Below are 27,505 nucleotides of genomic sequence, written 5' to 3' on the forward strand. Positions count from 1 at the left end.
TTCAAACTTTGATATGTTCTAGTAAATGCCCCCAAAAGTATCTGTATCAATTGTTAACTCTGTATATCAACTTTGAAGCGTTTTGAAGCCATTCTTGCAAAGGGTACAAGATTCGAGCATGAGAAAAATGCGCTAAAACCATTTTTAGATGTTGACACCTAGGTTTTGAATTTTTGATTTTTCTGCACTTCATTAATAAAAACTGGAACATTTTTTTGATGTTCTATAAATGGTTATCAAAAACGAAGAAAATAAGCCATTAATCATTAAATTCTGATAACTATAAGTGGGGTAAAATTGCTTTCAAAAAAGTTCTCATAAAAAAAAACACACTGTAGTTTGTTGTGAAAGTAGTATTTAAGCGAAGGTGATGGATCACTTTGTTCCCTCTCTTTGTGCATTTACATATAATGTATATATTTGAATGATTCATTTGATCATATACTTATGTATGTGTAACTTATTACTCATTAATAATTATATTTGTGCAATAATGGCTCCTAAATGCATGGATTAATTTTAAAAAAAAACATTATTTTAAATGAAAATAATTGATTTATTTGATTATTTAAGAAAATTAAGCAAATATTGAATTATATCGGCTATGGCTTTTTATTAAGAATGGCCTTTGCTCACAGTTTTTTAGCACTCAGTCATGAAACCTAAACGACCTGTTTTTTTTATTGTCATTTCTCTTAGAATCTAACGCATAATTTTTAATGTAAGGCTACATTCTTAAGATGATAATAATTCTAGTATAAAAGCTTTAGTTTTTGTTTGACCTATTATTTATTTTCAATTTAGACAATTGAAGCTATGAAGTGTGCGTATGTTATCCTGCTGATGGCGTCTTACTGGATGACTGAAGCTCTCCCCTTGCCCATAACATCTATGATACCTGTGGTAAGTATTTTTTGTAAGGTTGTGTGATTATTTCTGTAAGGTTGTGTGATTATTACATCAATTTTACTGGTGATTTATCCCTTTCCCTTGCCCATAACTATATGATACCTGTCGTAAGTATTTATATGAGGTTGCGTGATTATTTCTGTAAAGTTGCGTGATTATTACATTATTTTTACAGGTTCTTTATTCCTTTCCATCGCCCATAACATCTATGATATCTGTCGTAGGTATTTATGTGAGGTTGTGAGATTATTTATGTAAGGTTGCGTGATTATTACATCAATTTTACTGGTGCTTTATCCCTTTCCCTCGCCCATAACATCTATTATACCTGTCGTAAGTATTTATGTGAGGTTGCATGATTATTTCTGTAAAGTTGCGTGATTATTACATCATTTTTACAGGTTCTTTATCCCTTTCCCTCGCCCATAACATCTATGATACCTGTCGTAGGTATTTATGTGAGGTTGTGAGATTATTACAAAATTTTTTTTCTGGTTCTTTATCCCTTGCAAAGTCATGTAATATAATTTAAAAATATAATTTGAAACAAATAGACTACATGAATTTGGTAATATAAGTCTAAAACTTGAAGCAATTTGACTTCCTTGTTCAGTAAACATTTTGCGAAATATTAATAATTGATTATAAATGATTTGCTGGTTGAAAGTATATAATTACTTTTATAGAGATGAGTAGAAAAAATCAGTGCAATTGTCTATATTTTTCCCCTGGGAATTTACCAAAGTTTTTTTTCATTACCAATAGGACAGAGGAAACTCATTCTGAAATACAAATAGTCTGGGCACCAAAATCTTTTCTGTTTAGTAAATTAAGTTTTTCATAGTTTTAAAGGTTTCCTTCTTTTTTTTATCCCTAGCTTATTATTGTTACTAGAGGTGGCGTTCTAAATTTATTCCGCTTCGCTATTAGCTAGATTGAATATTAATCTTTTTCTTCCATTGTCCTATCCCTGTTTAAAGTATTAAAGTATTTCCCCTTTCTTTAAAATATATTTTAGGATCCTGATATTTTTTATTTCAAATTATCGTCCTGAAAGGGTTAAAATGTTTAGGTAACTGTTAAATTTTAGTTCAATATCTGACCACATTACGCACGTATCGCTAGTATCATATGGGTCATATCGTTCTGGTCAATGGGAGTTTATTATGGATTATTGGAGCACTATGAGTTTTAAACATTTATTCCTTGGAAAACTTGAGCTCATATATAGACAATTATTTTCTATATAGATCTGACATGGATCTTGAAGCAATAAAGCAGGCTGTTTTGTAAATGTTAAAAATTGGAAGAATCTATTAAATAAAAGTTATCGCAAATATACTTAGTAAATAAGAATACAGATTTAGAGAATGCCTCTCTGGGATATTTTATTCAAAGCCAAAAAATTGTAGTATTACGAAATATAAACAAAACAATATAAAAAAACCGTTTAAGTAAATAATAATATGCTCATTTTCTTTATTAGAATAATAACTTAATAAGTAGAACAAAATAAAGATTGCATGTTGTCTCAAAAGTATTATATCTTGGGAAAACTAGTTACACTTTAAAAGGTTTAATGTACAATTGTCTGGGAATACGAAAATGATAGATCTATATGCTTTTTTAGTCTGTCCAATACAGGGGGGAGGGGACAATGGGCTTTTTATTACATTAGTCCTCAAAGTTTTATAATAACGTTTTTTTATTCGTTGGCCTAATATCTTTGGGGACTGTTGCTGAATTATGATAGGTTGATTCAATAAGTTGAGTGTCTAAACGTTTGTACCACTAATTGTAATCTGTAGAATGGGTAATTTTGCGATCATCATTGAGGATGTACATCAATTTATCGGCCATTGTCTTATACCTTTAGATCTCTGGTTCTCATAAGAAATAATTAAGTTTCCCTAGACAAGCGTACCTAATCAGTAATCGGTATTGTCCTCTTAGAATTTTTTTTTTCAATTTTGAAAATTTGAGTACTCCTTCCCCCCCCCCCCCCCCCCCCCCGACAGCAAACTATGAACTCTGGCCGCAGCGCTCGGCTCCCTAGCCTGCCTAGCCGCAGCACTCGGCCCCCTTGCCTGCCTAGCCGCAGCGCTCAGCTCCCTAGCCTAAAACCTAACCTAACCTAAAATAGTTGTTCGTCGTTGTCGGGGGGGGGGGGGGGGGGGGTGGGTACTCAAATTTTCAAAATTAAAAAAAAAATTCTAAGAGGATAACGCCCAGTAATCATATTCAAAACAATAGTTTCTTAAAGTTTTATAACTATGTAAGAAGTTGCATAGGAGAGTTTGTGATTATTTTTCATAAACTTTCTTGACTCGTTAGTTCTTCTTCTTACAAAGAATGTACTTTTCCAGAAAGGCTTGGAAACCGATTAATATCCGCTGGATTAGAATCTGTTTTAAGCCATACTGAAAAAGCATGTATCGTATTATAGACCGCTTTCCACGGATATCAAAAAGAAAAGGTATAAAATAAAACCAGTTTTGTTAGTCCCGAGACGCCTAAGGTACGGTCTAACAAAACTGGTTTTTATCTTATGATTTTTATGTTTATTTTTGTGGAAAATTATCAAGAATACGAAACGATACATGATTTTTCAGTATGGCTTAGAACCTGTTCTAATCAAACGGATATTAATCGGTTTCGAAGCCATACTGGAAAAGTACATTCTTTGTAAGAAGAAGAAATAACAAGTGAAGAAAGTTTGTATCCAATTGATATTATGTCGTGCCAGAGCATATTTTACAAATGTATTGAGCATGAACCCTTATCTAAATCTTCAATTTATTAAATAGTTGGAGGGTGAGAGTGGGTCATATTTTTTTATCCCCCCCCCCAAAAAAAATACCGATAAATGATATACATCCCCAGTGATGATACACAAATTTACCTCTTCTTTAGATTATAATTAGTGGGTGAATCGTTTGGACACTCAATAAAATAACAAAATAATCAAAAGGCACGGGCTAAAAAAACTGGTTTTAATCTTATGATTGTACATTTCTATATTCGTAGAAAACTGGATATAATACGATGCTAGACATAGTTTTTTCGTATGGATGAGAACCGGTTCCTATCCACCGGATTCAAATGAATATGAGAAAAGGTTTATCCCTTATTTACTTTTTGCTTTAGCATAATGATAAAAATAGTGTTAATAAAAAGTTTAAATTGAACGAGACGCTTATATCCCCTACTAAAAACATCCTACAATAAAGATGAAACTAGAATAATCTAAATTTGATAAAAGCTTTAAATACATTACAATAAGATTAATGTATTTTATATCAAATAGGATATAATACTTTTGAGATCACTTAAAGATACAAAAAAAACTGGCTTTAACCAAATATTCAACATTAACGATAATACTAGAATTCCTAAACTTATTTCGTTAAAAAGATATCATTTTACAGATATTGTTATTATTAATCTAATTTCATAGAATTTGGTCAATTGTCTAGAATTATAATATACGCAAATAACAAGAACATAATTGAGATGCTGTACGTATTGGTGCAAAAAATGGGGACAAATTTCAAATTGTTTTGGCGTGTGACGTCATACCCCCATCTCTTTTCTAGGGGGTTTCTTTCCTCCTTCCCTTTTCTTTCCCCTCACTTGTGACGTAAATAAACAGCCCCGTCAAATCAATTTAAAAATTGTCCCCATTTTTTGCACCAATACGTACAGCATCCATAATTGACCATAGGTATCATAGCATTCATAGTAACTGTATTACCTCAAACGGCTGAGACTGCTTTCCAAGTTTCCATGACACTTTATCGTCAGGTCCAACAATTAAGGATAACTAAGGGGAGCCATATCTACCTTTTTCTCTCAAAACACTCGCGGTTTTAGGTTAAGTAACACCCATCAGACAACCAACTCTTTTAATGCAAGACCGTTGTTTAGGAGTTCTAACTGTGCATGGTAATGAGTTGCGCTTGTTTTTGACCAAGGCATCACCCATAATCTAACTATTAACAAGGATGACAACATCCATAAAAGCGAAGCACTGAAACGGTAGGACAAACAGACATTAACACTTGTATAGTATCTGAACTGAAAAATCGGAACATAAATGTATAAATGTCGAATCAAAATTGTAGGTAAATTTGTTGAAAAACTGCTTAAAAACAGGATAATGTTTATGGACATACTTACATTTTTGGACTTGATTATAGAGTTGCTTCGCTTATAATATTGTTCTTTGTTGTCCCAGGAATCAATATACCAAAAATCAGATCAAACGGATAATTAAAACACTTGAAAATTTGTTGTTAAAAAAGTAGAAAAATCAACATGTTTAAAATGGACGTACGGACATTCTGGTACTGATTATAGAGTTGCTACGCTTTCTAAATCGTACCCAACTACTACAGGAATCATCATGCAAAGTTTGAAATCGATAGGACAATTCTAACATGCCTAAATTAACGAATAAAAGCTATCTATCTCGGACGGACGGACGGACGGACGGACGTACGGACGGACGGACGGACGGACCGACCCTAATTATAGAAAAGCTTCGCTTTTAAAAATAGCATTAATTAATCGTAGATTTGTGTTTTTAGACTTTACTAAAGCATTTGATAAGAGGGCTTATTATATGATGAGCGGGTCTAAGTTTGATTTCCAAAATTCTAAGATTGTTAGTTATCCCACTTGTATAAGTAGATTGCAATTCAAGGTTTAAACGTTTGGACACTAAACTTAATGCACCAACCAATCAAAATTCGATAAAGTCCCCAAAGTTGTTAATTCAACGATTAAAAAAGTTATTGATACAATTTTGGGGACTAGTTTAATAAACATCAAAATGTCCCCTCCCTCCCTGAAACAATGTACTATGTATTTTATACAAGTTCTATAATCCTTTTCCATAAAATGGTCCCCTTTCTAATAATTTCTATTACTATAGCTACCAAATAATATCATAATGGCTATATTTTAAGAAATTTCTAGTTGGATCCAATTAAATAATATAAATATCAATTTTTTTCTCTCATTTTGTAATATTTAAAGTCGTATTTAATATTTGATTTTTTAGGGTAGCTAGCACAACTAAAATTTATCTTTCTGTCATAAAGTTAGAAATCTTTTCAAAAATGGGTAATTTTATAGGTCGATGAATATGGAACCTCTTTATAGTGCCTATAAAAAAATGACCAATGATAGTCCAATATGCAGACTTAATTTGCAACGGCAGGCCAATATACATTTTAATTGACCAATGGCAGGCCAGTATGACGTCATTTCATATAGGTACATTAAAAAACTTCATGAATTTGACTAAGTTTCCAAGCACTTTAGTAAAAGAAGCCCTTTTTATTAGCAGAAATTTTTATATTAGCTGTCAGATTGCCAACTTGAAGGGCATAGTGTCATACCGACGGACACTAGATCTATTGCAGTTCACGGTAACATGTTCCTGGTAACGATTTTCTCAAAAAATCTATGAATGTTAAAGACTACCAGCTGCCAAACGGCTGAACTTACATTTAGTGCCGGCACACCGTTTTAAGCGGCATAAGAAGGTCTATGAATAATCTGTAATAGCCAAGATCAAATGATGCACAGGGAAATGTTCACTGAAGAAAAACGAGTAAAATAAGTCTTGTGCAGTGCGAGATAACTGTTCATAGATTTTTGGAGATAATCATTGCTAAGAACATTTTACCGTGTACTGCACTTGACCTCAGACATTAACTATGAAATATATACATTAAATTTTGTCCTATTTAGGTTGCCCTACCGCTGCTGGGGTTGATGTCCACGAAGGAGGTTGCCATCAACTACCTGAACGCGACCAACTACATGTTCCTGGGAGGTCTGATCATGGCCATAGCTGTAGAGCACAGTGGACTTCATAACAGGGTGGCGCTCAGGATTATCATGATGGTAAGCCAAAGCTCTTTATATGTAGTGCCTAAAAAAGGGGATAGATCTTAAAAGTTTTCCCGAAGTATTCCGAATTACGTCATATTAGAATAATCCATTACTCTAATATGACGTCATTAGGGAGACTTCGGCCAATAGTTTTTAGATGCATCCCCTTTTTATAGGCACTATAAAGATCTCTCCTGGTATGCATGCAGCTTAGTGCAGCTGCCGGGGGTGTGGGTTCGAGTCTCGCATCAAATCTTGTTAAAGACGATGAAACTATGTCCAATTGCTATAGTATGCTTGGTCCAAAAACAGGCGCAACTTATTGAAATATAAGGAACCCAGAAAATGTTCAGGGAATCAACTTGTCGGTATTCTATTGGCCGTTTGGTCCATTTAATCATGCACTTCATTAAGTAAGACGACATGCATAAAAAATTTGTGTAATATTATGAGTAATGATTATCTCCCCTGTCTACTGTTTACAGATGCTAGTTGCTTTGCCCCTATTAACTAGGGATAGGCGGGGATGGTAAGAAAATGGCTCAAAACCAACACAAGGCTTACCAGAAAAGTTCAACCAATTCGGACTAGCAAAGTTAGAGATCATTAGCTTTAGACAGAACATTAATACTTTATGTTATTTATAAGATTTTAATTAGGATTATTATTAGAACATATCTATAGTATAGATATTAGTTGTATTTACAGATAAGTACCTCTCTCCCTTTTTCAATGACCTTTTTCGTCTGCTAACAATTTTTTTCTTCTTTTACTTGGCTTTGTTAATACCGTTACCATTGGTTGATTTTCAAAGACCCATTTGAGATTGGGTACAAGGTCAGTGTTTTACTCTAATATTATTAGGTTGGTGTAAGCCAGGCGAGGTTGATGTTGGGCTTCATGTTGACCACCATGTTCCTGTCCATGTGGATCTCTAACACGGCCACCACGGCCATGATGTTGCCCATTGTCGACGCGGTGGCCGAAGCCATCAACGCCAAGGTAACATGGTAACACCGAGATTTAATATTTGGTAACCTATTTCCAGTATGACTTCGAAACCGGCTAATATCCGCTGGCTTAGAACCGGTTCTCAGTCATACTGAAAAATGATGTACAGCATCTTGTTATAGAGAATTTTTCACGATTATTGAAATAAAAATCATAAGATTGATACCAGTTTTGTTAGCCCCTAGAGGCCGAAAGCCCAGGCTTATCTTTTAATCTTATATTTTTCACTTTAATATCCGCGGAAAGCAACTAATAATTTTTCCTTGAACAAAAAATTAATTTCTTTATAGAATAAAAAAAAACATTTAAGGTTTCAAGAAGTAATATCACTTAAATTAAAGAATAGATGTTGCTTTTTAAAAGCGAAGCTTTTCTATAATTAGGGTCGGTCCGTCCGTACGTCCGTCCGAGATAGATAGCTTTTATTCGTTAATTTAGGCATGTTAGAATTGTCCTATCAATTTCAAACTTTGCATGATGATTTCTGTAGTAGTTGGGTACGATTTAGAAAGCATAGCAACTCTATAACCATTACCAGAATGTCTGTACGTCCATTTTAAACATGTTGATTTTTCTACTTTTTTAACTTCAAATTTTTAAGTGTTTTAATTATCCGTTTGATCTGATTTTTGGTATATTGATTCCTGGGACAACAAAGAATAATATTATAAGCGAAGCAACTCTATAATCAAGTCCAAAAATGTAAGTATGTCCATAAACATTATCCTGTTTTTAAGCAGTTTTTCAACAAATTTACTTACAATTTTGCTTTGATTCTTATACTTTTATATTCTGACTATTCAGTTCAGGCAATTAGGTTTTATTTAAAATCATTTGTATATACGAGCAAATATACCTACAATTTTGATTCGACATTTATACATTTATGTTCCGATTTTTCAGTTCAGATACTATACAAGTGTTAATGTCCGTTTGTCCTACCGTTTCAGTGCTTCGCTTTTATGGATGTTGTCATCCTTGTTATTAAAAAACAAATATTTTCGAATAGGAATTTGTAAACTTCTAACATAACAAGTGTTTTTAAAGATGTAGAAATAAACATCATAGAATTTTTTTTGTAATGCATAAGGTTTCGTGATTTTTTGGGATAAAAATAAATAATCCTTTTTAAGTTGATTGCTGATTGTCTCCTTAACTGTCTGTGTGTCTGTCTGTTTGTTTGTATTTTTATCCCTAGGTCTGTCGGTATGTCTGTTTTTATGTTTATCTGTACGTTTCTGTATTTCTGGTTGTTTGTCTGTCTATTTTTGTTGTTATTGAATGTCTATCTAGTTGCCTGTCTGTTTGTCAGTCCATATAACTGTCTGTATGTCTGTCCATATGTCTGTCTGTATGTCAGTCCATATATATCTGTCTGTATGTATGTCTGTCCATATGTCTGTCTGTCGACATGTCTGTCTGTCCATATGTCTGTCTGTTTGTCTGTCTGCTAATTGTGTCTGATTTTATGTGTGTCCATATGTATGTCTGTATGTCTCTAAGTCTATCGGTATGTATGTCTGTCCATATGTCTGTCTGTCCCTGTGTCTCTCTGTCCATGTGTATGTCTGTCCATATGTCTGTCTGTATGTTTGTCCAAATAATACAAGTTTAGCTGTGCAACTTATGGGGAAAAGTATCCTTTTTGACAATGAAATTATACTTATATATTTTAAGAGTGAAATATCCTTCTGTCAGGACGTGCCTGCTGGACCTGTAGTCCCTGGTGCTGGACCTGTAGTCCCTGGTGCTAGGGTCAGGAGACAAATGTCGAGCATCTCACAGGGAGCTAAGCTGGATAATTACAAGTAAATACTTTCAGAAAAGTAACGGGATGTCTGTCTGCCAACCAAGGAACCAATATGGTTCTCCTTTACAATGTAGCTTCTGGAAGGTTAATAACTATAATCTCGGGGAGCGTACCAACAAACGACCCTAAAAAAAAATATGACCCCCTCCCGAAATATAATTTTACTTAAAAAAATTAAATTAAAAATAGGGGGATGGACTCCTCCCCCTCCCTCTCCCCCGTAGGGGCGTAGAAGTTAGTATTTAATTTTACATAAAAGGTGTATTAATTTATGAGATAGAAAAAACTACTTTAGCTGTAACTAATTCGCTATTATAAAATAACAGTCCCATGTAAAAAATTAAATATAATTAGTTAATGTTTGAATAAATATAACAAACAATTTCTTTTTTAAACCATTCAGTACCACATTCTGATGCCAAAAAAGTTCTTAAATGGTCAAATCAGGGATCTAAAGGGATAAGACAATGATGCAAATATCAAATTATATTACACCAAATTACCCTTCTGTAGATTATGATTAAAGGTTAAAAAGTTTGGACACTCAACTTAATGAACCAACCAATTAAAATTCCTTTAAGTCCCCGAAGTTGTTAAGCTAACGAATAAGAAAACGTTATTATGACACTTAGGAAACAAGTGTAATAAACAGTCCCTGGGTCAAAATACTTATTGATACAATTTTGTAGGCCCCCACTGGCAGTTGGAGAAAGCATGTCACCTGTCGGCAATGGTTCCACCAGAGGTAGAATAATATTAACCTGCTATCCTCAACACATTCGCTCGTCATCGGGGAGGTGATAGGTTCGAATCTCGGCCCGACACTGTGTCATAAGTAAAGACGTAAAAAATGGTTCTTACTGCTGCAATGTCAGTAGCGCGACACAAATAGTTAGGGTATGGGGAATGCCTTGGATCATAAACAGGCGCAACTCGTTACCATGATTAGTTAGGATTTCTCAGACAATGGTCGTGCAATCAAAGTCTGTTGGATGTTACTTAACCTTATATCCGTGTGTGATAGAGTATCGTATCCCATTATAATCGGATGATTCCCTGGATTCTCTAGATGATCACTTAAATCTTGGATGGACTACTTAGGGAAGCTCTATATAGTGCCCATTAAAAAATTACGTCATCCAATACAAATGACTAATGGTAGGCCGATACACAGACTACATTAACAATGCAATGGCAGGCCAGTATACATTTTAATTGACCAAGGACAACAAGCCAGTATGCTGCTTTTTTTATTAAACACTATGAAAAGCTTACTACTTATGGTTCATTTTCTTTCTATTTAGGTGAAGAGCACTCCCAATCTGTGGATAGTATTCCCCCAATCAAAGAGAAGTCCCAGGAAGCAGTGAACGGGTCAGCTGGCGGTCACAAGTCCCCGGAAGGAGGTAAAACTGGTAATGTACATATTATTGCTTTTCGAAGCTTTTTATAGTGCCTGTTGAAAATGACGTCATACTGGCCTACCATTGATCAATTAAAATGAATACTGGTTTTCTATTGGTACTTTATTCTGTTTATTGGCCTATCATTGGTCATTTGTATTGTATGACGTCATTTTTTATATAGGCAAATTAAATAGCTTGTTGCTTTTCGTTTTCTTATTCTACATTCAGCTATACACAAGTTGCAGCTTCATTTTGCAATTTCCCTCAAAATACCCCTTGTCGAGCACAGAGTCAAATCCCCCCCCCCTTCCATGCTTGAAATAAATTTAAAAGAAGGGAAGTTTTTTTGTCTATTATTTTAGGTCAGGTTAGGTTAGGTTATATTGGGTAGTTGCACCGCAGTTTTGTGCACAATTAGGCGTAGGAAAAAACTACCCCTCTCCTACCCTTTTATTTTCACATTTTTAATGTTTTTATGTTTGTAAATATTTTTTTTCTTTCGTAACACTCATTCTTTTTTGTCATGCTTCCCTCACTCTGTCTGTAAATTGTTACTAAGGGATTTAAAGGGATAAGACAACGCCTATAAATTGATGTACTGTACATCCGCATTGATGATACACAAAATTACTCCTTCTGTAGATTATAATTGGTGGTTGAAACGTTTAAACACTCAATTCAATAAAAGTCCCCAAAGTTGTTAAGTCAACAAGCCTCGGGGCTCACGATACTGGTTTTAATCTTATTATTGTACATTTTATATCCGCGGAAAGCTGTTTATTAAACGATGCGAAAAATACCTATTTCTTTATTTTAGACGAGAAAGGGGAGAAGGCAGTAAGGATGCAAGAAGTTGAGAATGGAAAACCCGCCACCAACGATAAGGTTTAGTTTTATAATAGCGCCGCTACTCTATACAATTATTCCTGACTGAATGTCTAATCTTACATCTGTCGATGAACAAGAGATATAACTCAAAATGCTTTTGTCCGTAAAAATCTCCCTATCCACTGAATCGATTGGGTCCTCCATTATAGGATTTGTAAAATTTTCGTTTTAACTTAAGTCTTAGGATGGTTTTAGACTATTTTTTTGACTATGATTGTATCTTATCTATCCAGGACTCTCCGCATGCAAGTGGGGAAGAAGACATGTTTGACTATGATGAACAATATTTATTTATTTATGATTGTATCTTATCTATCCAGGACTCTCCCCACGCAAGTGAGGAAGAAGACATGTTTGACTATGATGAACAATATTTATTTATCTATGATTGTATCTTATCTATCTAGGACTCTCCGCACGCAAGTGAGGAAGAAGACATGTTTGACTATGATGAGTTTGATCTGCCCATGAACCAAAGGTACCAACAATTTTCTAGTGACTCAAGACCACCAACTCTTTGATTACACGAACCTTGTTTGGAAGTCCTAACTGTTCATAAGTAATAGTTGTGCCTGTTTATTGAAACCCTCCAAACATATTAGCTATGTAGACACGTCATTATTGACGTCTTTAGTATGTTGAGGTGTGGCCTAGAGTCCTGCCCCGAATATGACATTGAGCGTTCGGAGACACCTTGAACAATGATCACTGAAGCAGCTTATAGTGCCTATAAAAATGACGTCATATAATACAAATGACCAATGAAAGGCCAGTATACAATTTACCATTGGCCAATTAAAAAATATATATTATACTGGCCTATCATTAGTTAGTTGTATTGTATGATGTCATGTTTTATAGGCACTGTATAAGCTGTTCCATTCTAAAAGAAAATTGTATAAATCAATCTTAGTGTTTTATTTTCAAATTTGAAACTATTGACATTAAATCCAATAGTTACATTTGTCTTGAAACCTCTAGTTTAAGAAATCAGGAGAAAAACAAAAAAGTTAGAGATAAAAAAGTTTTAGAAATACACAGGGGCTGCTATTTAGCCAATTAATTCCAATTGAAATTGCCGCGAAATTTAATATTTTGTTGGAGTAAAGTTGGAGTATAACTTGTTTTTTTTTCGTATAACTGAAGAGAGGTGGGTAAAAAGGGGAAGGGAGTTGTGGGGAAATTTTCATTTAGAATTGCTTGTCAGAATCACATTCCTTTTTCCCTGGAAAAACAATTTATGATTATTTTTGATACGGTTGGCATCTGCATAAGATTTTATGTTAACAAATTGCTTTCTGTTCTTTTATAGCGACTTAATTGGTTTACTCTGATGTCTGAAATACAACCTCCTAGATTTTGGTTGAAGGAGGTGTAATCATATCCCACATACCTGTAAAAAGTTTCGGGTACAATTCTCGCAACCCCCTGGAAAAGCCCTGTATGTGTTTGTATCGAAGGATCTCGCTAACAATTAAACCGATTTGAGTCTCCTTAACAGGGTAGCTTCTCATAGGTTCTGGGAAGGTTTATAACTATTTTGGGGGATTGTACCACCACCCTCCCAAGAGAAATCACAAAAAATAAAAAAAAAAAAGAACGCAACATAGAAATTATTGTTCAAGTTATATATTTGAAATAAAAAAACAAACATTTAAAGTGCCACTAGAGGCCTCTAGGGGGCGTAGCCGCTAGATTTTGTATAGAACAACCTTTTTTCTTTAACATGATATGGAAAATGAATCTATGAAATAATATTCAGGTTTTATTGAAAGTTTTAGAAGCAGAAATAAAAATGTGAATGAGAGACAGAAATATTGAAAATTATTTTGCAATATCTTTTATTGAAAAATTCACAAGTCATAAAAATAGATTTTTTTGTATTATGCATTTTTTTGCAGGGAGGGAGAGGCCATATGAAAAAATGTGTCTTTATAAAGTATTGTTCAATACATATATAAAACATTTCTTAATAATGACTCTTAATTGTCAGTTAACAGTGCATAGCTATAATGATATGATTATACCATTTACTGGATTTTAAAGATTCCTAAGAGGATTTATACGCTTAGTTTCCTCATAAAAAAGTCACAAAATATAAGCACATTCAATACATGTTAGACATTTTGAATTTTAGATATTTTGTAACAGATTGAAACAGAATTTTACTTCAAAATAATATTGGATATTAACCCAGCGAAACTTTTTAAAAAAAGGTAGCATGCTAGTTGTTCGATATCGTTGGCGATAAACGTTGGAAAATCGGCCTTTCAAGAAAAGTTAGCATGCGAGTTCACCATCGTAGCAGAGTAGCATAAAGTAATGCTGCTCTCTATTCGGTTCTTTCTAAAGTATAAAAGCATCTCAGCTCTTTTTTTTTCACTTCTTTTTTTTATCCTCTCTCTCTTTCTCTCTCTCTCTCTCTCTCTCTCTCTCTCTCTCTCTCTCTCTCTCTCACTCTCTTTTAATTTATGCTACTATTGTGCGAACTCGCCCCATAATCTGCTACGATATCGATGGCGAACTCGCATGCTATTTTTTGCTTGAAAGGCCGATTTTCCAAAGTTTATCGCTAAAAAATCAGGTGTTAATTTATGGCTAATGGGATTCGAGGTAGCATAGGAATCGGTTCATATATTGTACGAGCTCGAAGGCGACTCTATGGCGAAATATCTTTCTGAGAAAAGGGTTGTTACTTTTTTATTTAATCCTATTACATAAAGTAGTAAGTTTTTTATGTCTGAAGTTTAAGATCTTCAATAACTACTGGACTGATTGGGTTTCTCTATTTTTAGTAAGCTTCGCATAGGTCCTGTGAGATGGTTCTAGGCTATTTTATTTTCAGATTTGAGTCTTGGTTTTCACCTTTTTGCTATACATAGCCATAGTTGATTTGTGATAAAGTAAAAAATAAAAGTAAAAAATAAATGTAAAACATCACGAAACCTTTCACAACATTTTTTTGTATTTTGAATATAAATCATTAGAAATTAATGTATAAATATAAGTAAATCGAAATGAACGATTAAATTTTCAGGGAAGCTTTTTGTAGAATTAAACAAATTATTGTTTTTATTTAGGACATTTACATCAATTAACCAGCTGACAATAAATCCTCGAAGCTACCAACACTACAATACTGTGGGTCCCTGGAACCATAATCCTTATAACCATCAGGTATACACACACCGGGGCTTGGTAGTAGTTTACCTTAAAGTGAATTTTCGAGCACAGAACTCCCCCCCCCCTTATTGTATATAGTAGTAAGGTTTTGTTTTGTCTGAAGCTTAAGAGCTCAATAATTATTGTACCGATTGGGTTCTAAATATTAAGCACGCTATTTTAATTATTTTAAACTATTTTATTTACAGATTTCAGTCTTGGGATGAGGCAATTTTTTTAGTCCCACTTTTCATTTTCAGCGACCCTAGATGCTAGGGGCATATCCGATAGTTTTTTAAAGATTGAAAATAAGAGTAGAGGTAGGGAGGGGGGGGGGGTGGATTAGCAATGGGGGGATGGAGGTCAGTGCTTAAAAGGCACTATGAAGAAAATCACCGTCTTAAAACTCGCCAACCAATCCCTATTGAAATATCTGTGTTATTTCTTTTAAATAAGCTTGTTACAAATGGCAACTAAACACCCATTAGGATAGAACAAAATTGCAGTAGATTTTCGGCTTTATGACAGCTGCCCAGCCTTTGCGGTTCAAATCTATCCACATCATTTTCCATATTATTCATCCACCATCAATTTAATTTGCTTTATTCAACACTTTATAAATAGCTACCTACGAGACATAATTGTAACAGTAATCATCATCATTGACACCTTTATGATACACAAAATTACCCCTTCTGTAGATTACATTTAGTGGTTGAAACATTTGGACACTCAACTTAGTAAATCAACTAATAAAAATCAAGAAAAGTTACCCAAGTTTCTAAGCCAATGAATAAGAAAGCGTTATTATAAAACTTTGGGTACTAGTGTAAATACCAGCCTAATGTCTCCTCCTGTCTTCCTGTATATTTACCTGTGTATATATTTATCAGCATTACAATACTGTTGGCCCCTGGAGTCACATCCCCTATAATTGTCAGGTACCCAAACTTATAATTGTCAGGTACCCAAACTAAATCTATCCTTCTCATTCTATATCTATCCACTTTCCAGTATGGCTTCGAAACCGATTAATATCCGTTGGATTAGAGTACCGGTTTTCGGCCATACTGAAAAATCATGTATAGCATCGTAATACAGACAATTTTCCACGAATATTTGAATTATAAAATTAATACCAGTTTTGCTAATCAAAACTGGTTTTAACCTTTTTTTAAAATTTTTATTCTAATATCCGCGGAAAGCTGTATATAATACGATGCGATAAATAGCAATTCCTTCTTACGTCGTTTTTCAATTAAGTGAAGACTTTTTTTTAGTCATTGGAGTTAAAAATATCTTGAAGTACTTTTTACCCACTATCAAAATTTCTGCAGTTTAAATTTGATTTAATGCTCGAAAGCCACGAAATTATTGATGATCAAATACCTAGTACGTTGAATCACAAAAAATAACAATTTGTTTTTATTATGTTATTTGACTAATGTATTTAATATAAAAATTTCAAATAAGCAATTGGCTCTTAAAGGCATTTTAAAAAAGCATGATGAAATTGAAAAACGATGCAAGTAATTTAAAGTTTTGAGTATTGTGTTAAAAAAATTGCACCTTTGTATTGTGATTTTTACACTCATATTTTAAACAGTAATATCTACATTTAAATCTAGTTTACTTTTATTTAAATAATACAAAAATTTGTAGCTAATTTTTACTAGGCGCTTTTCAAATGAATTAAAAATAAAGGGGAGAGGGTAGTTTTTGTTTTGTTTCTTTTCATTTTAGGTCTGGTAAAAATAGGTTATAATAGGTACCATCCCTGCAGGGTTAAGCCCACAGGGTTAGGGCTTCCACATAGGGGAAAAATACCCCTCGCCCTTATTTTTAATTCAGTTGAAAATAATTTGTTTCTCGATAGGCACATTGAAAGCACCTTACACTTTTCCTGGCAAAATCAAAATTTTCTGTTTAATATTAGCTTTACAAACTTTATCTTGCATAAACTATTTATTTTATGTGTATCTATCTATTTAGATAAGTTCTTCTATATCTTTGTATTTATTTAGTTATATTTCTATTTTAGTACTTTTAAAATTCTAATTGTTTTGTGTGTATTTTGATAATTAGTTCAATTCATCCCATATTTCCTTCATATACATTAATAGTTTTTAAACAAATATTTTTTTTCTTTTATGATCTAGTTTTCAAATGTTAACTTTTTTGGGATCATGGAAAGAAAACGACGTAGCTTTTCACCTATTTATAGCCCCTGGGGGGCATTAATTAACATTTAACTAACCTAACTTAAACTACCAAAAGCTACTGTGAAAATACGACGAAACCCGCTACTTCGTTTTCTTTCCACGATCCCATTTTTGTATTGCAATAGTTTGATGGTAATTTCTTGTATGATTTGTGAAATGTCAATCCTTATACTAAAGTAACAGGATGTTTGTCTGTGTGTCTGTGTATCTGTGTGTCTGTACCAAAGGATCTCGCTAACCGCTGAACCGATTGGGTTCTCCTTAACAGGGTAGATTCTCATATGTCCCGGGAAGGTTTTAAACTATTTTAGGGGAGGGTACCACCACCCTCCAAGAGAAATCACAATAAAATCGAAAAAAATTTAAATATTTCCGCCGCATAGTGTCGCTGCGTAGTCGCGCTGCGTAGAAGAATAAATTTAACAGCTGATAACATAGACAAATTATTTCTCAAATAAGATATTTAAAATAAAAAAAAACATTTAAATGCCACTAAGGGCCTTTCAGGGCGTAGCCGCTAGTTTTATCATAAAGAAACAATCCTTGTATGGTGATGTGTAATGTTAACTTTATTGTAGGACAAAATTTTTATGTTTGGATCTTGTATGGTGTTGTGTTATGTTAACTTTATTGTAGGACAAAATTTTTATGTTTGGATCTTGTATGGTGTTGTGTTATGTTAACTTTATTGTAGGACAAAATTTTTATGTTTGGATCTTGTATGGTGTTGTGTTATGTTAACTTTATTGTAGGACAAAATTTTTATGTTTGGATCTTGTAGGGTGTTGTGTAATGTTAACTTTATTGTAGGACAAAATTTTTATGTTTGGATCTTGTATGGTGTTGTGTTATGTTAACTTTATTGTAGGACAAAATTTTTATGTTTGGATCTTGTATGGTGTTGTGTAATGTTAACTTTATTGTAGGACAAAATTTTTATGTTTGGATCTTGTATGGTGTTGTGTTATGTTAACTTTATTGTAGGACAAAATTTTTATGTTTGGATCTTGTATGGTGTTGTGTAATGTTAACTTTATTGTAGGACAAAATTTTTATGTTTGGATCTTGTATGGTGTTGTGTTATGTTAACTTTATTGTAGGACAAAATTTTTATGTTTGGATCTTGTATGGTGTTGTTTAATGTTAACTTTATTGTAGGACAAAATTTTGATGTTTGGATCTTGTATGGTGTTGTGTAATGTTAACTTTATTGTAGGACAAAATTTTGATGTTTGGATCTTGTATGGTGCACTATGTTCCTGACAGTGACAAAAAATCGATTTTTACATTTTGGAATATACACTTTTAAACAATTGTTTAGTAATATACACAAGTTTTTGGAAATAAAACCGAAAGAATTAACTCTTTACTATGAAAAATAAGAATTGTATGTGTAATTATACCAGAGGTTTCGAATTAAGTTCCTTTTCATCTTAGTAGACAACTGTTTTTTTGGTCAACTAAACTACATTTCAAATCCGTGTGGACGGTTTATTTTTAAAGCTGTTGTTAAGTATTATACATTTTTGGATTCAATATGCAATGCTTTAAATGTTTAGCCTTTAAAAGAAGTCAAATCTTCATTTTTTGTTGTAATTGTAGGTACTTTTCTAGACATACCCGTTTCTTGTAAGATAAACAATTTTCTTAAAATGAAAATTTTACGTTTGGTTCCATAACTGAAAATGGCAAAGGATGGCAATAAAATCCTCTCGTATGAGTAAATTAGAACTATGTACAATATCATAGAACTTTAGCCTAATCTTCCGAAATCTTGCGAAGTTTGTTTTTTTAAGCTCTTAAGTAACTAGAGTCAACCAAAAAAATAACAATTTTTTAAGGCATAAAAGTAATATATTTTTCTTATTATTTAAAACACATATTCAATTAGACTAAAGTAAAGAAAAGTTTTAAAATCAAATAAATGATTATCTACTAATGTCTTAGCTCTTATCTGAACTATCATACCTCTTATTAGAGGGGGAGGGGGGGGGGGTTGCTCGATTTATATCAATCTTAGATCCCATTAAAGCTAGAAGTCTAAAATTTTATATGTGTTTTCCTTGATCAACAAAAAATATTCTGATTTTATATGTTTAACATTATCTACTCCCTTTACCCTTTTATTGAGCAACCTTTCACAAAAGGTTCTTTCATACTTATTAACAAAGAAGAACAGAGTAGAATTTATGTTGATTAAGATAGAAAATGTTTCCTTTAAAGTAAAATGAAAATAAAAATTAAAGTCTTACATATCTATGATCTAAAGGGATAAGACAATGGCAGATAAATTAATGTACATTCCCAATGCTAATACACAAAATTGCCCATTGTGTATTCTATAAATTACATTTAGTTGTTGAAATGTTTGGACACTCAACTAATAAACCAACCAATCAGATTCAATAAAAGTCCCAAAAGTTGTTGTGCCTACAAATAAGAAAACACTATTATAAAACTTTGTGGACTAGTATTATAAACAGCCCATTGATGAAATGCTAAGTTTAAGTCATAAAAAAAATATTTTTGTTCTTTGCCTGTATGATATGCAAGGTATCCTGGCATCCTTTCAGTTATGTGTCGTACCAATTTAAAACAAGTCACTCAGTTATAGCTCTCTATCTTTCACACACAGAAAATGAGACAGAAAATACCAGAAGGGGAAGGACCCTCCCCCCCCCCAGACTATTAAGGGTCAACAAACATTGTTATTGTGGTTGTACAATATCTTTTGATATAATTCCCGTCAATGTAGCTCAAAAACAAAGGAAGTTACAGCTTCTGAAATGTGCTTATTATACTATCTTTACACCCCCCGTTGACGCCCCTTGTGTAAAATCCCTATTATAAGTATTTTTCACCATTTTTAAAAAGATATATGTGTACTTATTGCTATTTAAAGGAAATTTCATCAAAATTTTCAATTATACACTCTCTATGATTTTTTGTCATTTTTCGGGATTTCTGGAACACAGTGTGGTGTTGTGTAATGTTAACTTTATTGTAGGACAAAATTTTTATGTTTGGATCTTGTATGGTGTTCACAGTGCGTTTGAAGGTGCTTTGACTTTTGTGTCAGAGCCTAAATTGGGACATGGTGCATTTCATTACCATTCATTTGAAATTTTGAACAAGTTTGCTTTTATAAAGTTCTTCATAAAACCACTCCTTAAGTGAGTTGATTCATGGCCATTTTTATCAGTTGCTTTGCTAAGGTCACAGAAATTCAGCTTTAAATAAATTATATGGAGAGAGGTTTTATGACAGACTTTATGAAAGCAAAGTTGTTCAAAATTTTAAATAAATAATATTTGCTTTTCTTGTCATGATTATGCGGTAACTCCTAGTGGATGAAAATTGAACTTGAAATTTTCAAATCTAATATTCTCAAAAACAGCTGCATTTTAGATTTTGTTGAAAAGTGAAATGAAGTTACCTAACCTAGGGTAATGAAATCTACCATGTCCCAATTTAGGTTCTGACACAAAAGTCAAAGCACCTTCATACGCACTGTGTGTTGTGTTATGTTAACTTTATTGTAGGACAATTTTAATATTTTTATTCCTGAATTATTTAAGATTTGTTTGTCATCAAGACTAAATTTATAAAGAATAAACCATTGCTAAGTATGTATATAGCAAGTATGTCCAAGCTTTTTTTTTCTTTTGGGGAGTGGGGAGATAAAATATGGTTTTTGGAGTTGCTAAGGCACCCTATTGTTTTTTTTGTGGGGGGGGGGGAGGGGTGAATACTGCTTTACTCCCCCTTGGACAAGACGTATTTTTAGGTGACCCCAAGATAACAATAAACTTTATCCTACTTAAAAAAAAACTTTCATTTTTATAACAATTCATTACTCCACATTGAATTTTGTTTAATAATAATATCTAACCTTAGGAAGGCATAGTTCTACGGGTGAATGAAAGTTTGAAATTATATAAATTAGTTCTCTTAATGCATATATCATATTATGCAGGAAGAAAAAGGACAATGACAATTACACACTAAAATTTTAAACCTAAATCTACCCCTTTTTTTTTTTACAAAATATACCAAAGAATTAGAAGAAAAATTATTTTGTATGTCATTGTCCTTTACCTGTGTCCTAATATGTTGGGTGTGCAATTTCTTATGCATATTCTCACTTTTGCAAATTTTAATATATTTGCAAAAAATAACAAGAAAATTAGATGGGTTTTTAATGATGAAGCTCTTCATAGTGCCTAAAAATGACGCAATACAATACAAATGACCAATGATAGGCCAATACACAGACTAAATTACCAATGGCAGGCCAGTATATATTTTATTTGACCAATGGTAGGCCAGTATAACGCAATTTTTTATAGGCAGTATAAAAAGCTTTTTTATTGATGAGCAAAGGTTGAATATTAGCGGTACAGATGGTATACATTCCATACTTTTGTGAAATTGATGGCACACCGTCTATAAATGTCTGGCAAAGTTAGATTATAAAATTAAAAAGTTTTGACATTTTTATAATTGTAACTTAAATTATCACTTTACATAAATTAACCAAACCACTCAAAAGTCTGTTCGTCAGTCGGTTGTTCTCATAGTATGTAATTAAACATATAAATATTGCAGTTATTTAAATACCAAATGCCTGAATCAAAATTCTTCGCTTTAATTGAACACATAATTTAGTACATTTAACGCATTCATAATGGCTCAAGTGTTTTTTTTCTATAAAAAAGATTCAATTTTTCAGATTGTGCTCAATTTTGTGTTTTCTGTACCAACATTTTCCCTTTTTCAGGAAGCTTTATATTGTGCCTATAAGAAATGACGCCATACTGGCCTACGATTGGTCAATTAAAATGTATACTGGCCCTTCCATTGCTAATTTAGACTGTGTAATGTCCTATCATAGGTCATTTGTATTGCATGACGTCACTATAAACAGCTTAATTTTTTCAGATGACCGTAACCAGCATTGGCTCCTTGAATCCAGCGAATGACCCCGAGAGCATGGTGGCTTTCCTACCCAATGTTAGATTGAACTCCATGGATAGGGGCGCAGGACAAGAAATTGATATGAGGTATACTAGAATAGATAGATCAGGGATCTTTAGGGATAAGACAATGGACGATGAATTGATAAAACTCTATTACTCTTTTTTAGATTACATTATTGTTTAAAAAATTAAAGACTCTGAAAAATTAAAACTAATTAATCGAATTTTAAAATCAAGAACCCAAACTTTCACGCCAACGAATAAGATAGTATGCAGGGAACTACAGGGATAATACAATAGCTGTTAAATTGATGTACATCCTTTATGAAGATGCACAAAATTATCCCTTCTGTAGATAAATTTTAGTGTTTGGGACGTTTGAATACTCAACTTAATGAACCAACCAATCAAATTCACTAAGGTACCCAAAGTTGTTAAGCCAGCGAACAAGAAAAAACTATTACAAAACTTTGAGGACAAGTGTAATAAACAGCCCAATGTCCTATCCCTCCCTGAACATTTTAAATTACTCTTTCTTTAAATTAATTTATTGGTTGAAAAGTTAAAAACACTACAAGTTAAGAACCAACTAAACAAAATTAAATTAAAATTCATGCAAACTTTAAACAAGGATGACAACATCCATAAGTAGCGAAGCTAAAAAATTATGGATGGATATCCGGAAAAAGAACTTTATTGCAGTTTCATAAAAAAAAACATTGAACTAAAAAATCACGAGACTTTGTAAGATTTATAACGTAAAAATCTAGGAATCGATCTAGCACCTCAGCAAATTAGCAAATCTTAATGAAACTTTGTGGGGATATGTAAAGTATGAACTTATTTAATCCCTAAAAATATCAGCCGTCTATCTCAAATAGGAGTAAAGAAATCTATGTTGAATAGGAGTTGAGAAAATCATGAAAACTTAAAAATGTAGGAATCGATCTATCAAACCATCTGACGAATCTTAATGAAACTTGGTGAAAATATGAAGACTGTTAACATAATTAATCCCTGATATTTTCACCTCGCTATCTTTTATAGGAGCCGAGAAAATCACGCTTCCCCCTTTCTGTCTAAGACGGACAGCCTGAAGGACGGACATTTCGAATGATAGAGTAGCTTCGCTACTAATAATATATTCAACTACATATTGCTGTAGACAGGAGAGGGAATAATGAAACTTTATTTATTATTCTTAAGGAAATTACAAATCTTTACACAAGGTCTACTTAAAACCAGTAAAACAGGGATAATAAAATAGAAAATATATTTATTATATTAATATACTTTCATTGTATATCCCTTTACTGTAAATTTGTTGTTAGATAGAGATAAAAGTGGAAAAATGTATCTTTATATAAAGAAAAAAGGATGTGCGTCTGTCTGTTTTCAGTCTGTCTGTCTTAAAAGATCTCGCATAGTAAAGCTTTTTAAATGTACTGGGAAGGTTTTAAAAAATATTACCTAAAAACAAAATTGAAAATAAAAGGTCTGATACTCCACCTCGTTAAGTAAATCATAAATCTTTCCTTTTCTTTCATTGTTTTGACTTTATATTCCTCCACTTATTTTTATACAGTGACATTTAAAAATATCAAAGTATATTTAATCCGTGTCTACTCTTTTCTACTTTAATAGCATAATTTTCCTTATTATACCCACTACATGCTAAAATACATTAAACTTTTAAGATGTAAATTTTACCTATTAAAATATATTTTAACTTGTTTAAAATATGGATCTCATGTAGTTTTTTTTCTAACTAAATGTAAGTAAATCCATTCAAGGAAAAGGCAATTAAATAAATAAAAAAATGTCTTACTTTAGATTAATTTAGTTTATCATACAAAATAATGATATATTTGAGATATATACTTATTACTTAATACCTATGTAAGTTGTTTACTAAAAAAATAATGGTCTTTAAGTTTTGGTCAAGGAGGGAGGGAACATTGGGCTGTTCATCACACTAGTCTCCAAAGTTTATGAATAATATTTATTTATTCGTTTAAAACTTTGGGGACTTTTATTGAATTTAGATTGTTCGGTGCATTAAGTGTATTGCCCAAATGTTACAACAACTAATTGTAATCTACTTAAGGGGTAGTTTTGTGTATTATCATTGGGAATGTACATAAATTTATTGGCCATTGTCTCATTTCCCATCTGGTCTATCCATTTCAAATAAGTGGTCATACAATTCAACCAATAATTTTAGGAAAAGTCAAACTAAAATACAATTAATAAAAAATTCAATTTCTAAGCCAACAAATGAGAAAGCGCGCTTAAGAAACCAGTAATAGTTATTTCTCGCATCGTATTATAAACGGCTTTCCGCGGAGAAAACTGGATATAATACGATGCTAGACATAGTTTTTTCGTATGGATGAGAACCGGTTCCTATCCACCGGATTCGAATGAATACGAGAAAATTTAAGCCAACTGTCCCATCCATCATTGCTAATTATATAGTAGATGTGCTAATGCTAAATATTAGTTATGTTACAGAAACAGTACTAAAAAATATCAGATGAACTAAAATTAAATTTCCGAATGTGTACACAGTTTCCTCGGTGTTTCTCATCCTATCTCAATATTTACTACTAGCTTAAAAGCTTCAAACTTTCAAAAAAAATCAAAATTTTAAAATTAAAATTTTAAATGTATAATGTATAAATCGTGTATACATTCAAATTTTGATTTTTTTTGAAGTTTGAAGTTTTTTAGCTAGTAGTAAATATTGAGATAGGATGAGGAAACAAAAAGGAAACTGTGTACACATTCGGAACTTAAATTTCAGTTCATCTAATATCAGGTATCGAAAGGGATAAAACAATGACGGATAAATTGATGTACAATTCCAATGATGATACACAAAATTACCCATCTGCAGATTACAATTAGTTGTTGAAACGTTTGGACACTATTTTAATAAACTAACCAATTAAAATTCAGTCCCCAAAGTTGTCAAGCCAACGAATAAGGGAACGTTATTATAAAACTTTAGGGACTAGTGTATTAAACAGCCCATTGTCTCCTCTCTCCCTGAAATATATACTTGTGTGGAGTAATCCTTCATATTCTATCATGGATGCACTACTATCTATCTCCTTCTCATAGCAGGGAGGGAGGGGGCATGGAACCTTAAAATAAGTTGGTTAAAAATCTTTATTGGTTGATATAAACTTTTCCTAATAATTCAAAATTACAGAAGGTGTAAAATTGTTAAATCTTAATAAGTATACATCACTTTATAGCCAATCGTCTTAGCCATGTACTTCCTGTACTTATGGATTAAAGTTAAATGAACTTCGTCCATGTGTTTATTTGTTTGATAAATTTGATAATCAGAAAATTTTTCAAATTTAGCTTTTAGAAAATATTTATTAAATTTTTAAGTACTTATTTCAAAATTTAACCTTCTTTCTATAATATTTATATTTCAAAAGGTATTAGATAAGATTTTTTTTCTAATGTTGAATTTTATACTTGAGTGAAAAAGTTCCTATTCCTTTTTTTGTTGAATGTACAAACTGTGTAGGATTATTCAGGGTTCGAAAGGGATAAGACAATGGACGATAAATTAATATACATACCCAATGATGATACACAAAATTACCCCATATGTAGATTACAATTAATAGTTGAAACGTTTGAAAACTCAACTTAATTAACCAACCAATCTAAATTAAATAAAAGTCCCCAAAGTAATTAAGCCAAGGAATAGGAAAACGGTACTATAAAACTTTGGAGACTAGTGTAACAAACAGACCATTGCCCCTCCCTCCTTGAGGATTATTGCAAGAACACAAAAAAGTATGTAGAATGGTTATAAATATCTTTTTGATGGATTTACTTTCCTGTTTTGAATTTTTTTGATGATGATTTTTTATAAATTCTTTATTGATAGATGTTGTTAAATCATATCGTTATACCGATAAAATGTCAGCTATGAACACTTTAACAGAGTGAGAGTGGATAAAAGGCTGTTTATTACACCAGTACTCTAAGTTTTATAACCACGTTTTCCTATACGTTGGCTTAACCAGTTTGGTGAATTTTAATTGGTTGGCTCATCAGGTTGAGTGTTCAAACGTTTCAACCACTAATTTTAATCTACAGAAGGAATTATTTTGTGTATCATCATTGGGGACGTACATCAATATACCGGGTATTGTCTTACCGTGTATATTCCTGCCACTTTCATAAAATACATATATCACAAATATATATTTTTGAATAATGTAGGTGTCAAATACCTTTAAACAACACTATGAGTTTGTATTTAAAAGTTTTAATTTTTTTTCTATAAAATTGTTGTTTGGACATTGGACAACCTTTTTTATGAGTGACCTAAATTCTGTAATAATCCATTTGCTATGGATTCCAAGATTTATTTTCAAGTTTTTCCCTTCGACCAATTTTTTCCCTCAATTTAATTTAATTTTAGTGTTCGTAAGGAAGATGATTAAAGTCCCTCCACAAATTATGACATCATACGATAGAATAACCAATGAGAGGCCAGCATAAATTTTACCATTGGTCAATTACAGTATATACTGGCCTCTCATTGGCTATTCTATCGCATGACGTCATAATCTGTGGAGGAACTTTAATCATCTTAAACATAAACATAAAACATAAACATATTTATTTGGGCATAAATTTAAACATAGTCATAAAATGAAAAAAAAATATATATAGAATACAATTAAAATTACTATAACAATAAACTTAATATATTGATTTAAATGAGACGTATTTTACTCATAATTATTTATTTGAGATATATTTCAGTGAACTTGGCACCCTCTTCATTCAGTCTGCATGACACAAATCATATAAATTTGACTTACATATTAAATTAGTAAATATAATTTTTTTTTGAAAAAAATAAAGGCAGAAAATGTTTCTTAAAAAGGAAAAAAATAAGGTTTAGCATGTCCTTACATGGACTTGCAATTAAGACTGTTTAACATTTTTTCAGTCTACTCAACGACTCAGTATGTCAATCTAAAGCATTATAAAACTATTCTATTATATAAAGTAGTAGGTTTTTTTGTCTAAAGCTTAAGATTACAATAACTACCAAACTTATTAAGTTCCCCTTTTAAGGTAACTTCACATCGGTCTCTAAACAGTTTTAGGATATTTCATTTTTAGATATAAGCCCTATGATGGTTTTAGACTATTTAATTTTTAGATTTA

At 32.3% G+C, this 27,505-nt stretch overlaps 1 protein-coding gene across 8 annotated transcripts in view; it reads left to right on the top strand.

The window, feature by feature from the left end:
* Positions 1-27,505, top strand: part of LOC145318655 (Na(+)/citrate cotransporter-like) — a 66,792-nt gene that overhangs the window by 14,794 nt on the left and 24,493 nt on the right. For 2 of the 8 annotated variants that reach the window (XM_080160069.1, XM_080160075.1), the window contains 11 exons: positions 805-903; positions 6,670-6,825; positions 7,678-7,815; positions 9,502-9,632; positions 10,324-10,379; positions 10,939-11,049; positions 11,858-11,925; positions 12,336-12,406; positions 15,009-15,105; positions 15,984-16,031; positions 22,254-22,375. In XM_080160069.1, coding sequence (XP_080016195.1) covers positions 805-903; positions 6,670-6,825; positions 7,678-7,815; positions 9,502-9,632; positions 10,324-10,379; positions 10,939-11,049; positions 11,858-11,925; positions 12,336-12,406; positions 15,009-15,105; positions 15,984-16,031; positions 22,254-22,375 — 1,097 coding nt within the window. The remainder of the gene's footprint in view (positions 1-804; positions 904-6,669; positions 6,826-7,677; positions 7,816-9,501; positions 9,633-10,323; positions 10,380-10,938; positions 11,050-11,857; positions 11,926-12,335; positions 12,407-15,008; positions 15,106-15,983; positions 16,032-22,253; positions 22,376-27,505) is intronic. The other 6 variants (XM_080160070.1, XM_080160071.1, XM_080160072.1 and 3 more) reach the window with 6 other exon arrangements.

The sequence above is a fragment of the Acartia tonsa genome, chromosome 5 (genome assembly GCF_053477335.1).
Source record: "Acartia tonsa isolate MP-2025a chromosome 5, ASM5347733v1, whole genome shotgun sequence".
Taxonomy (NCBI): domain Eukaryota; kingdom Metazoa; phylum Arthropoda; class Copepoda; order Calanoida; family Acartiidae; genus Acartia; species Acartia tonsa.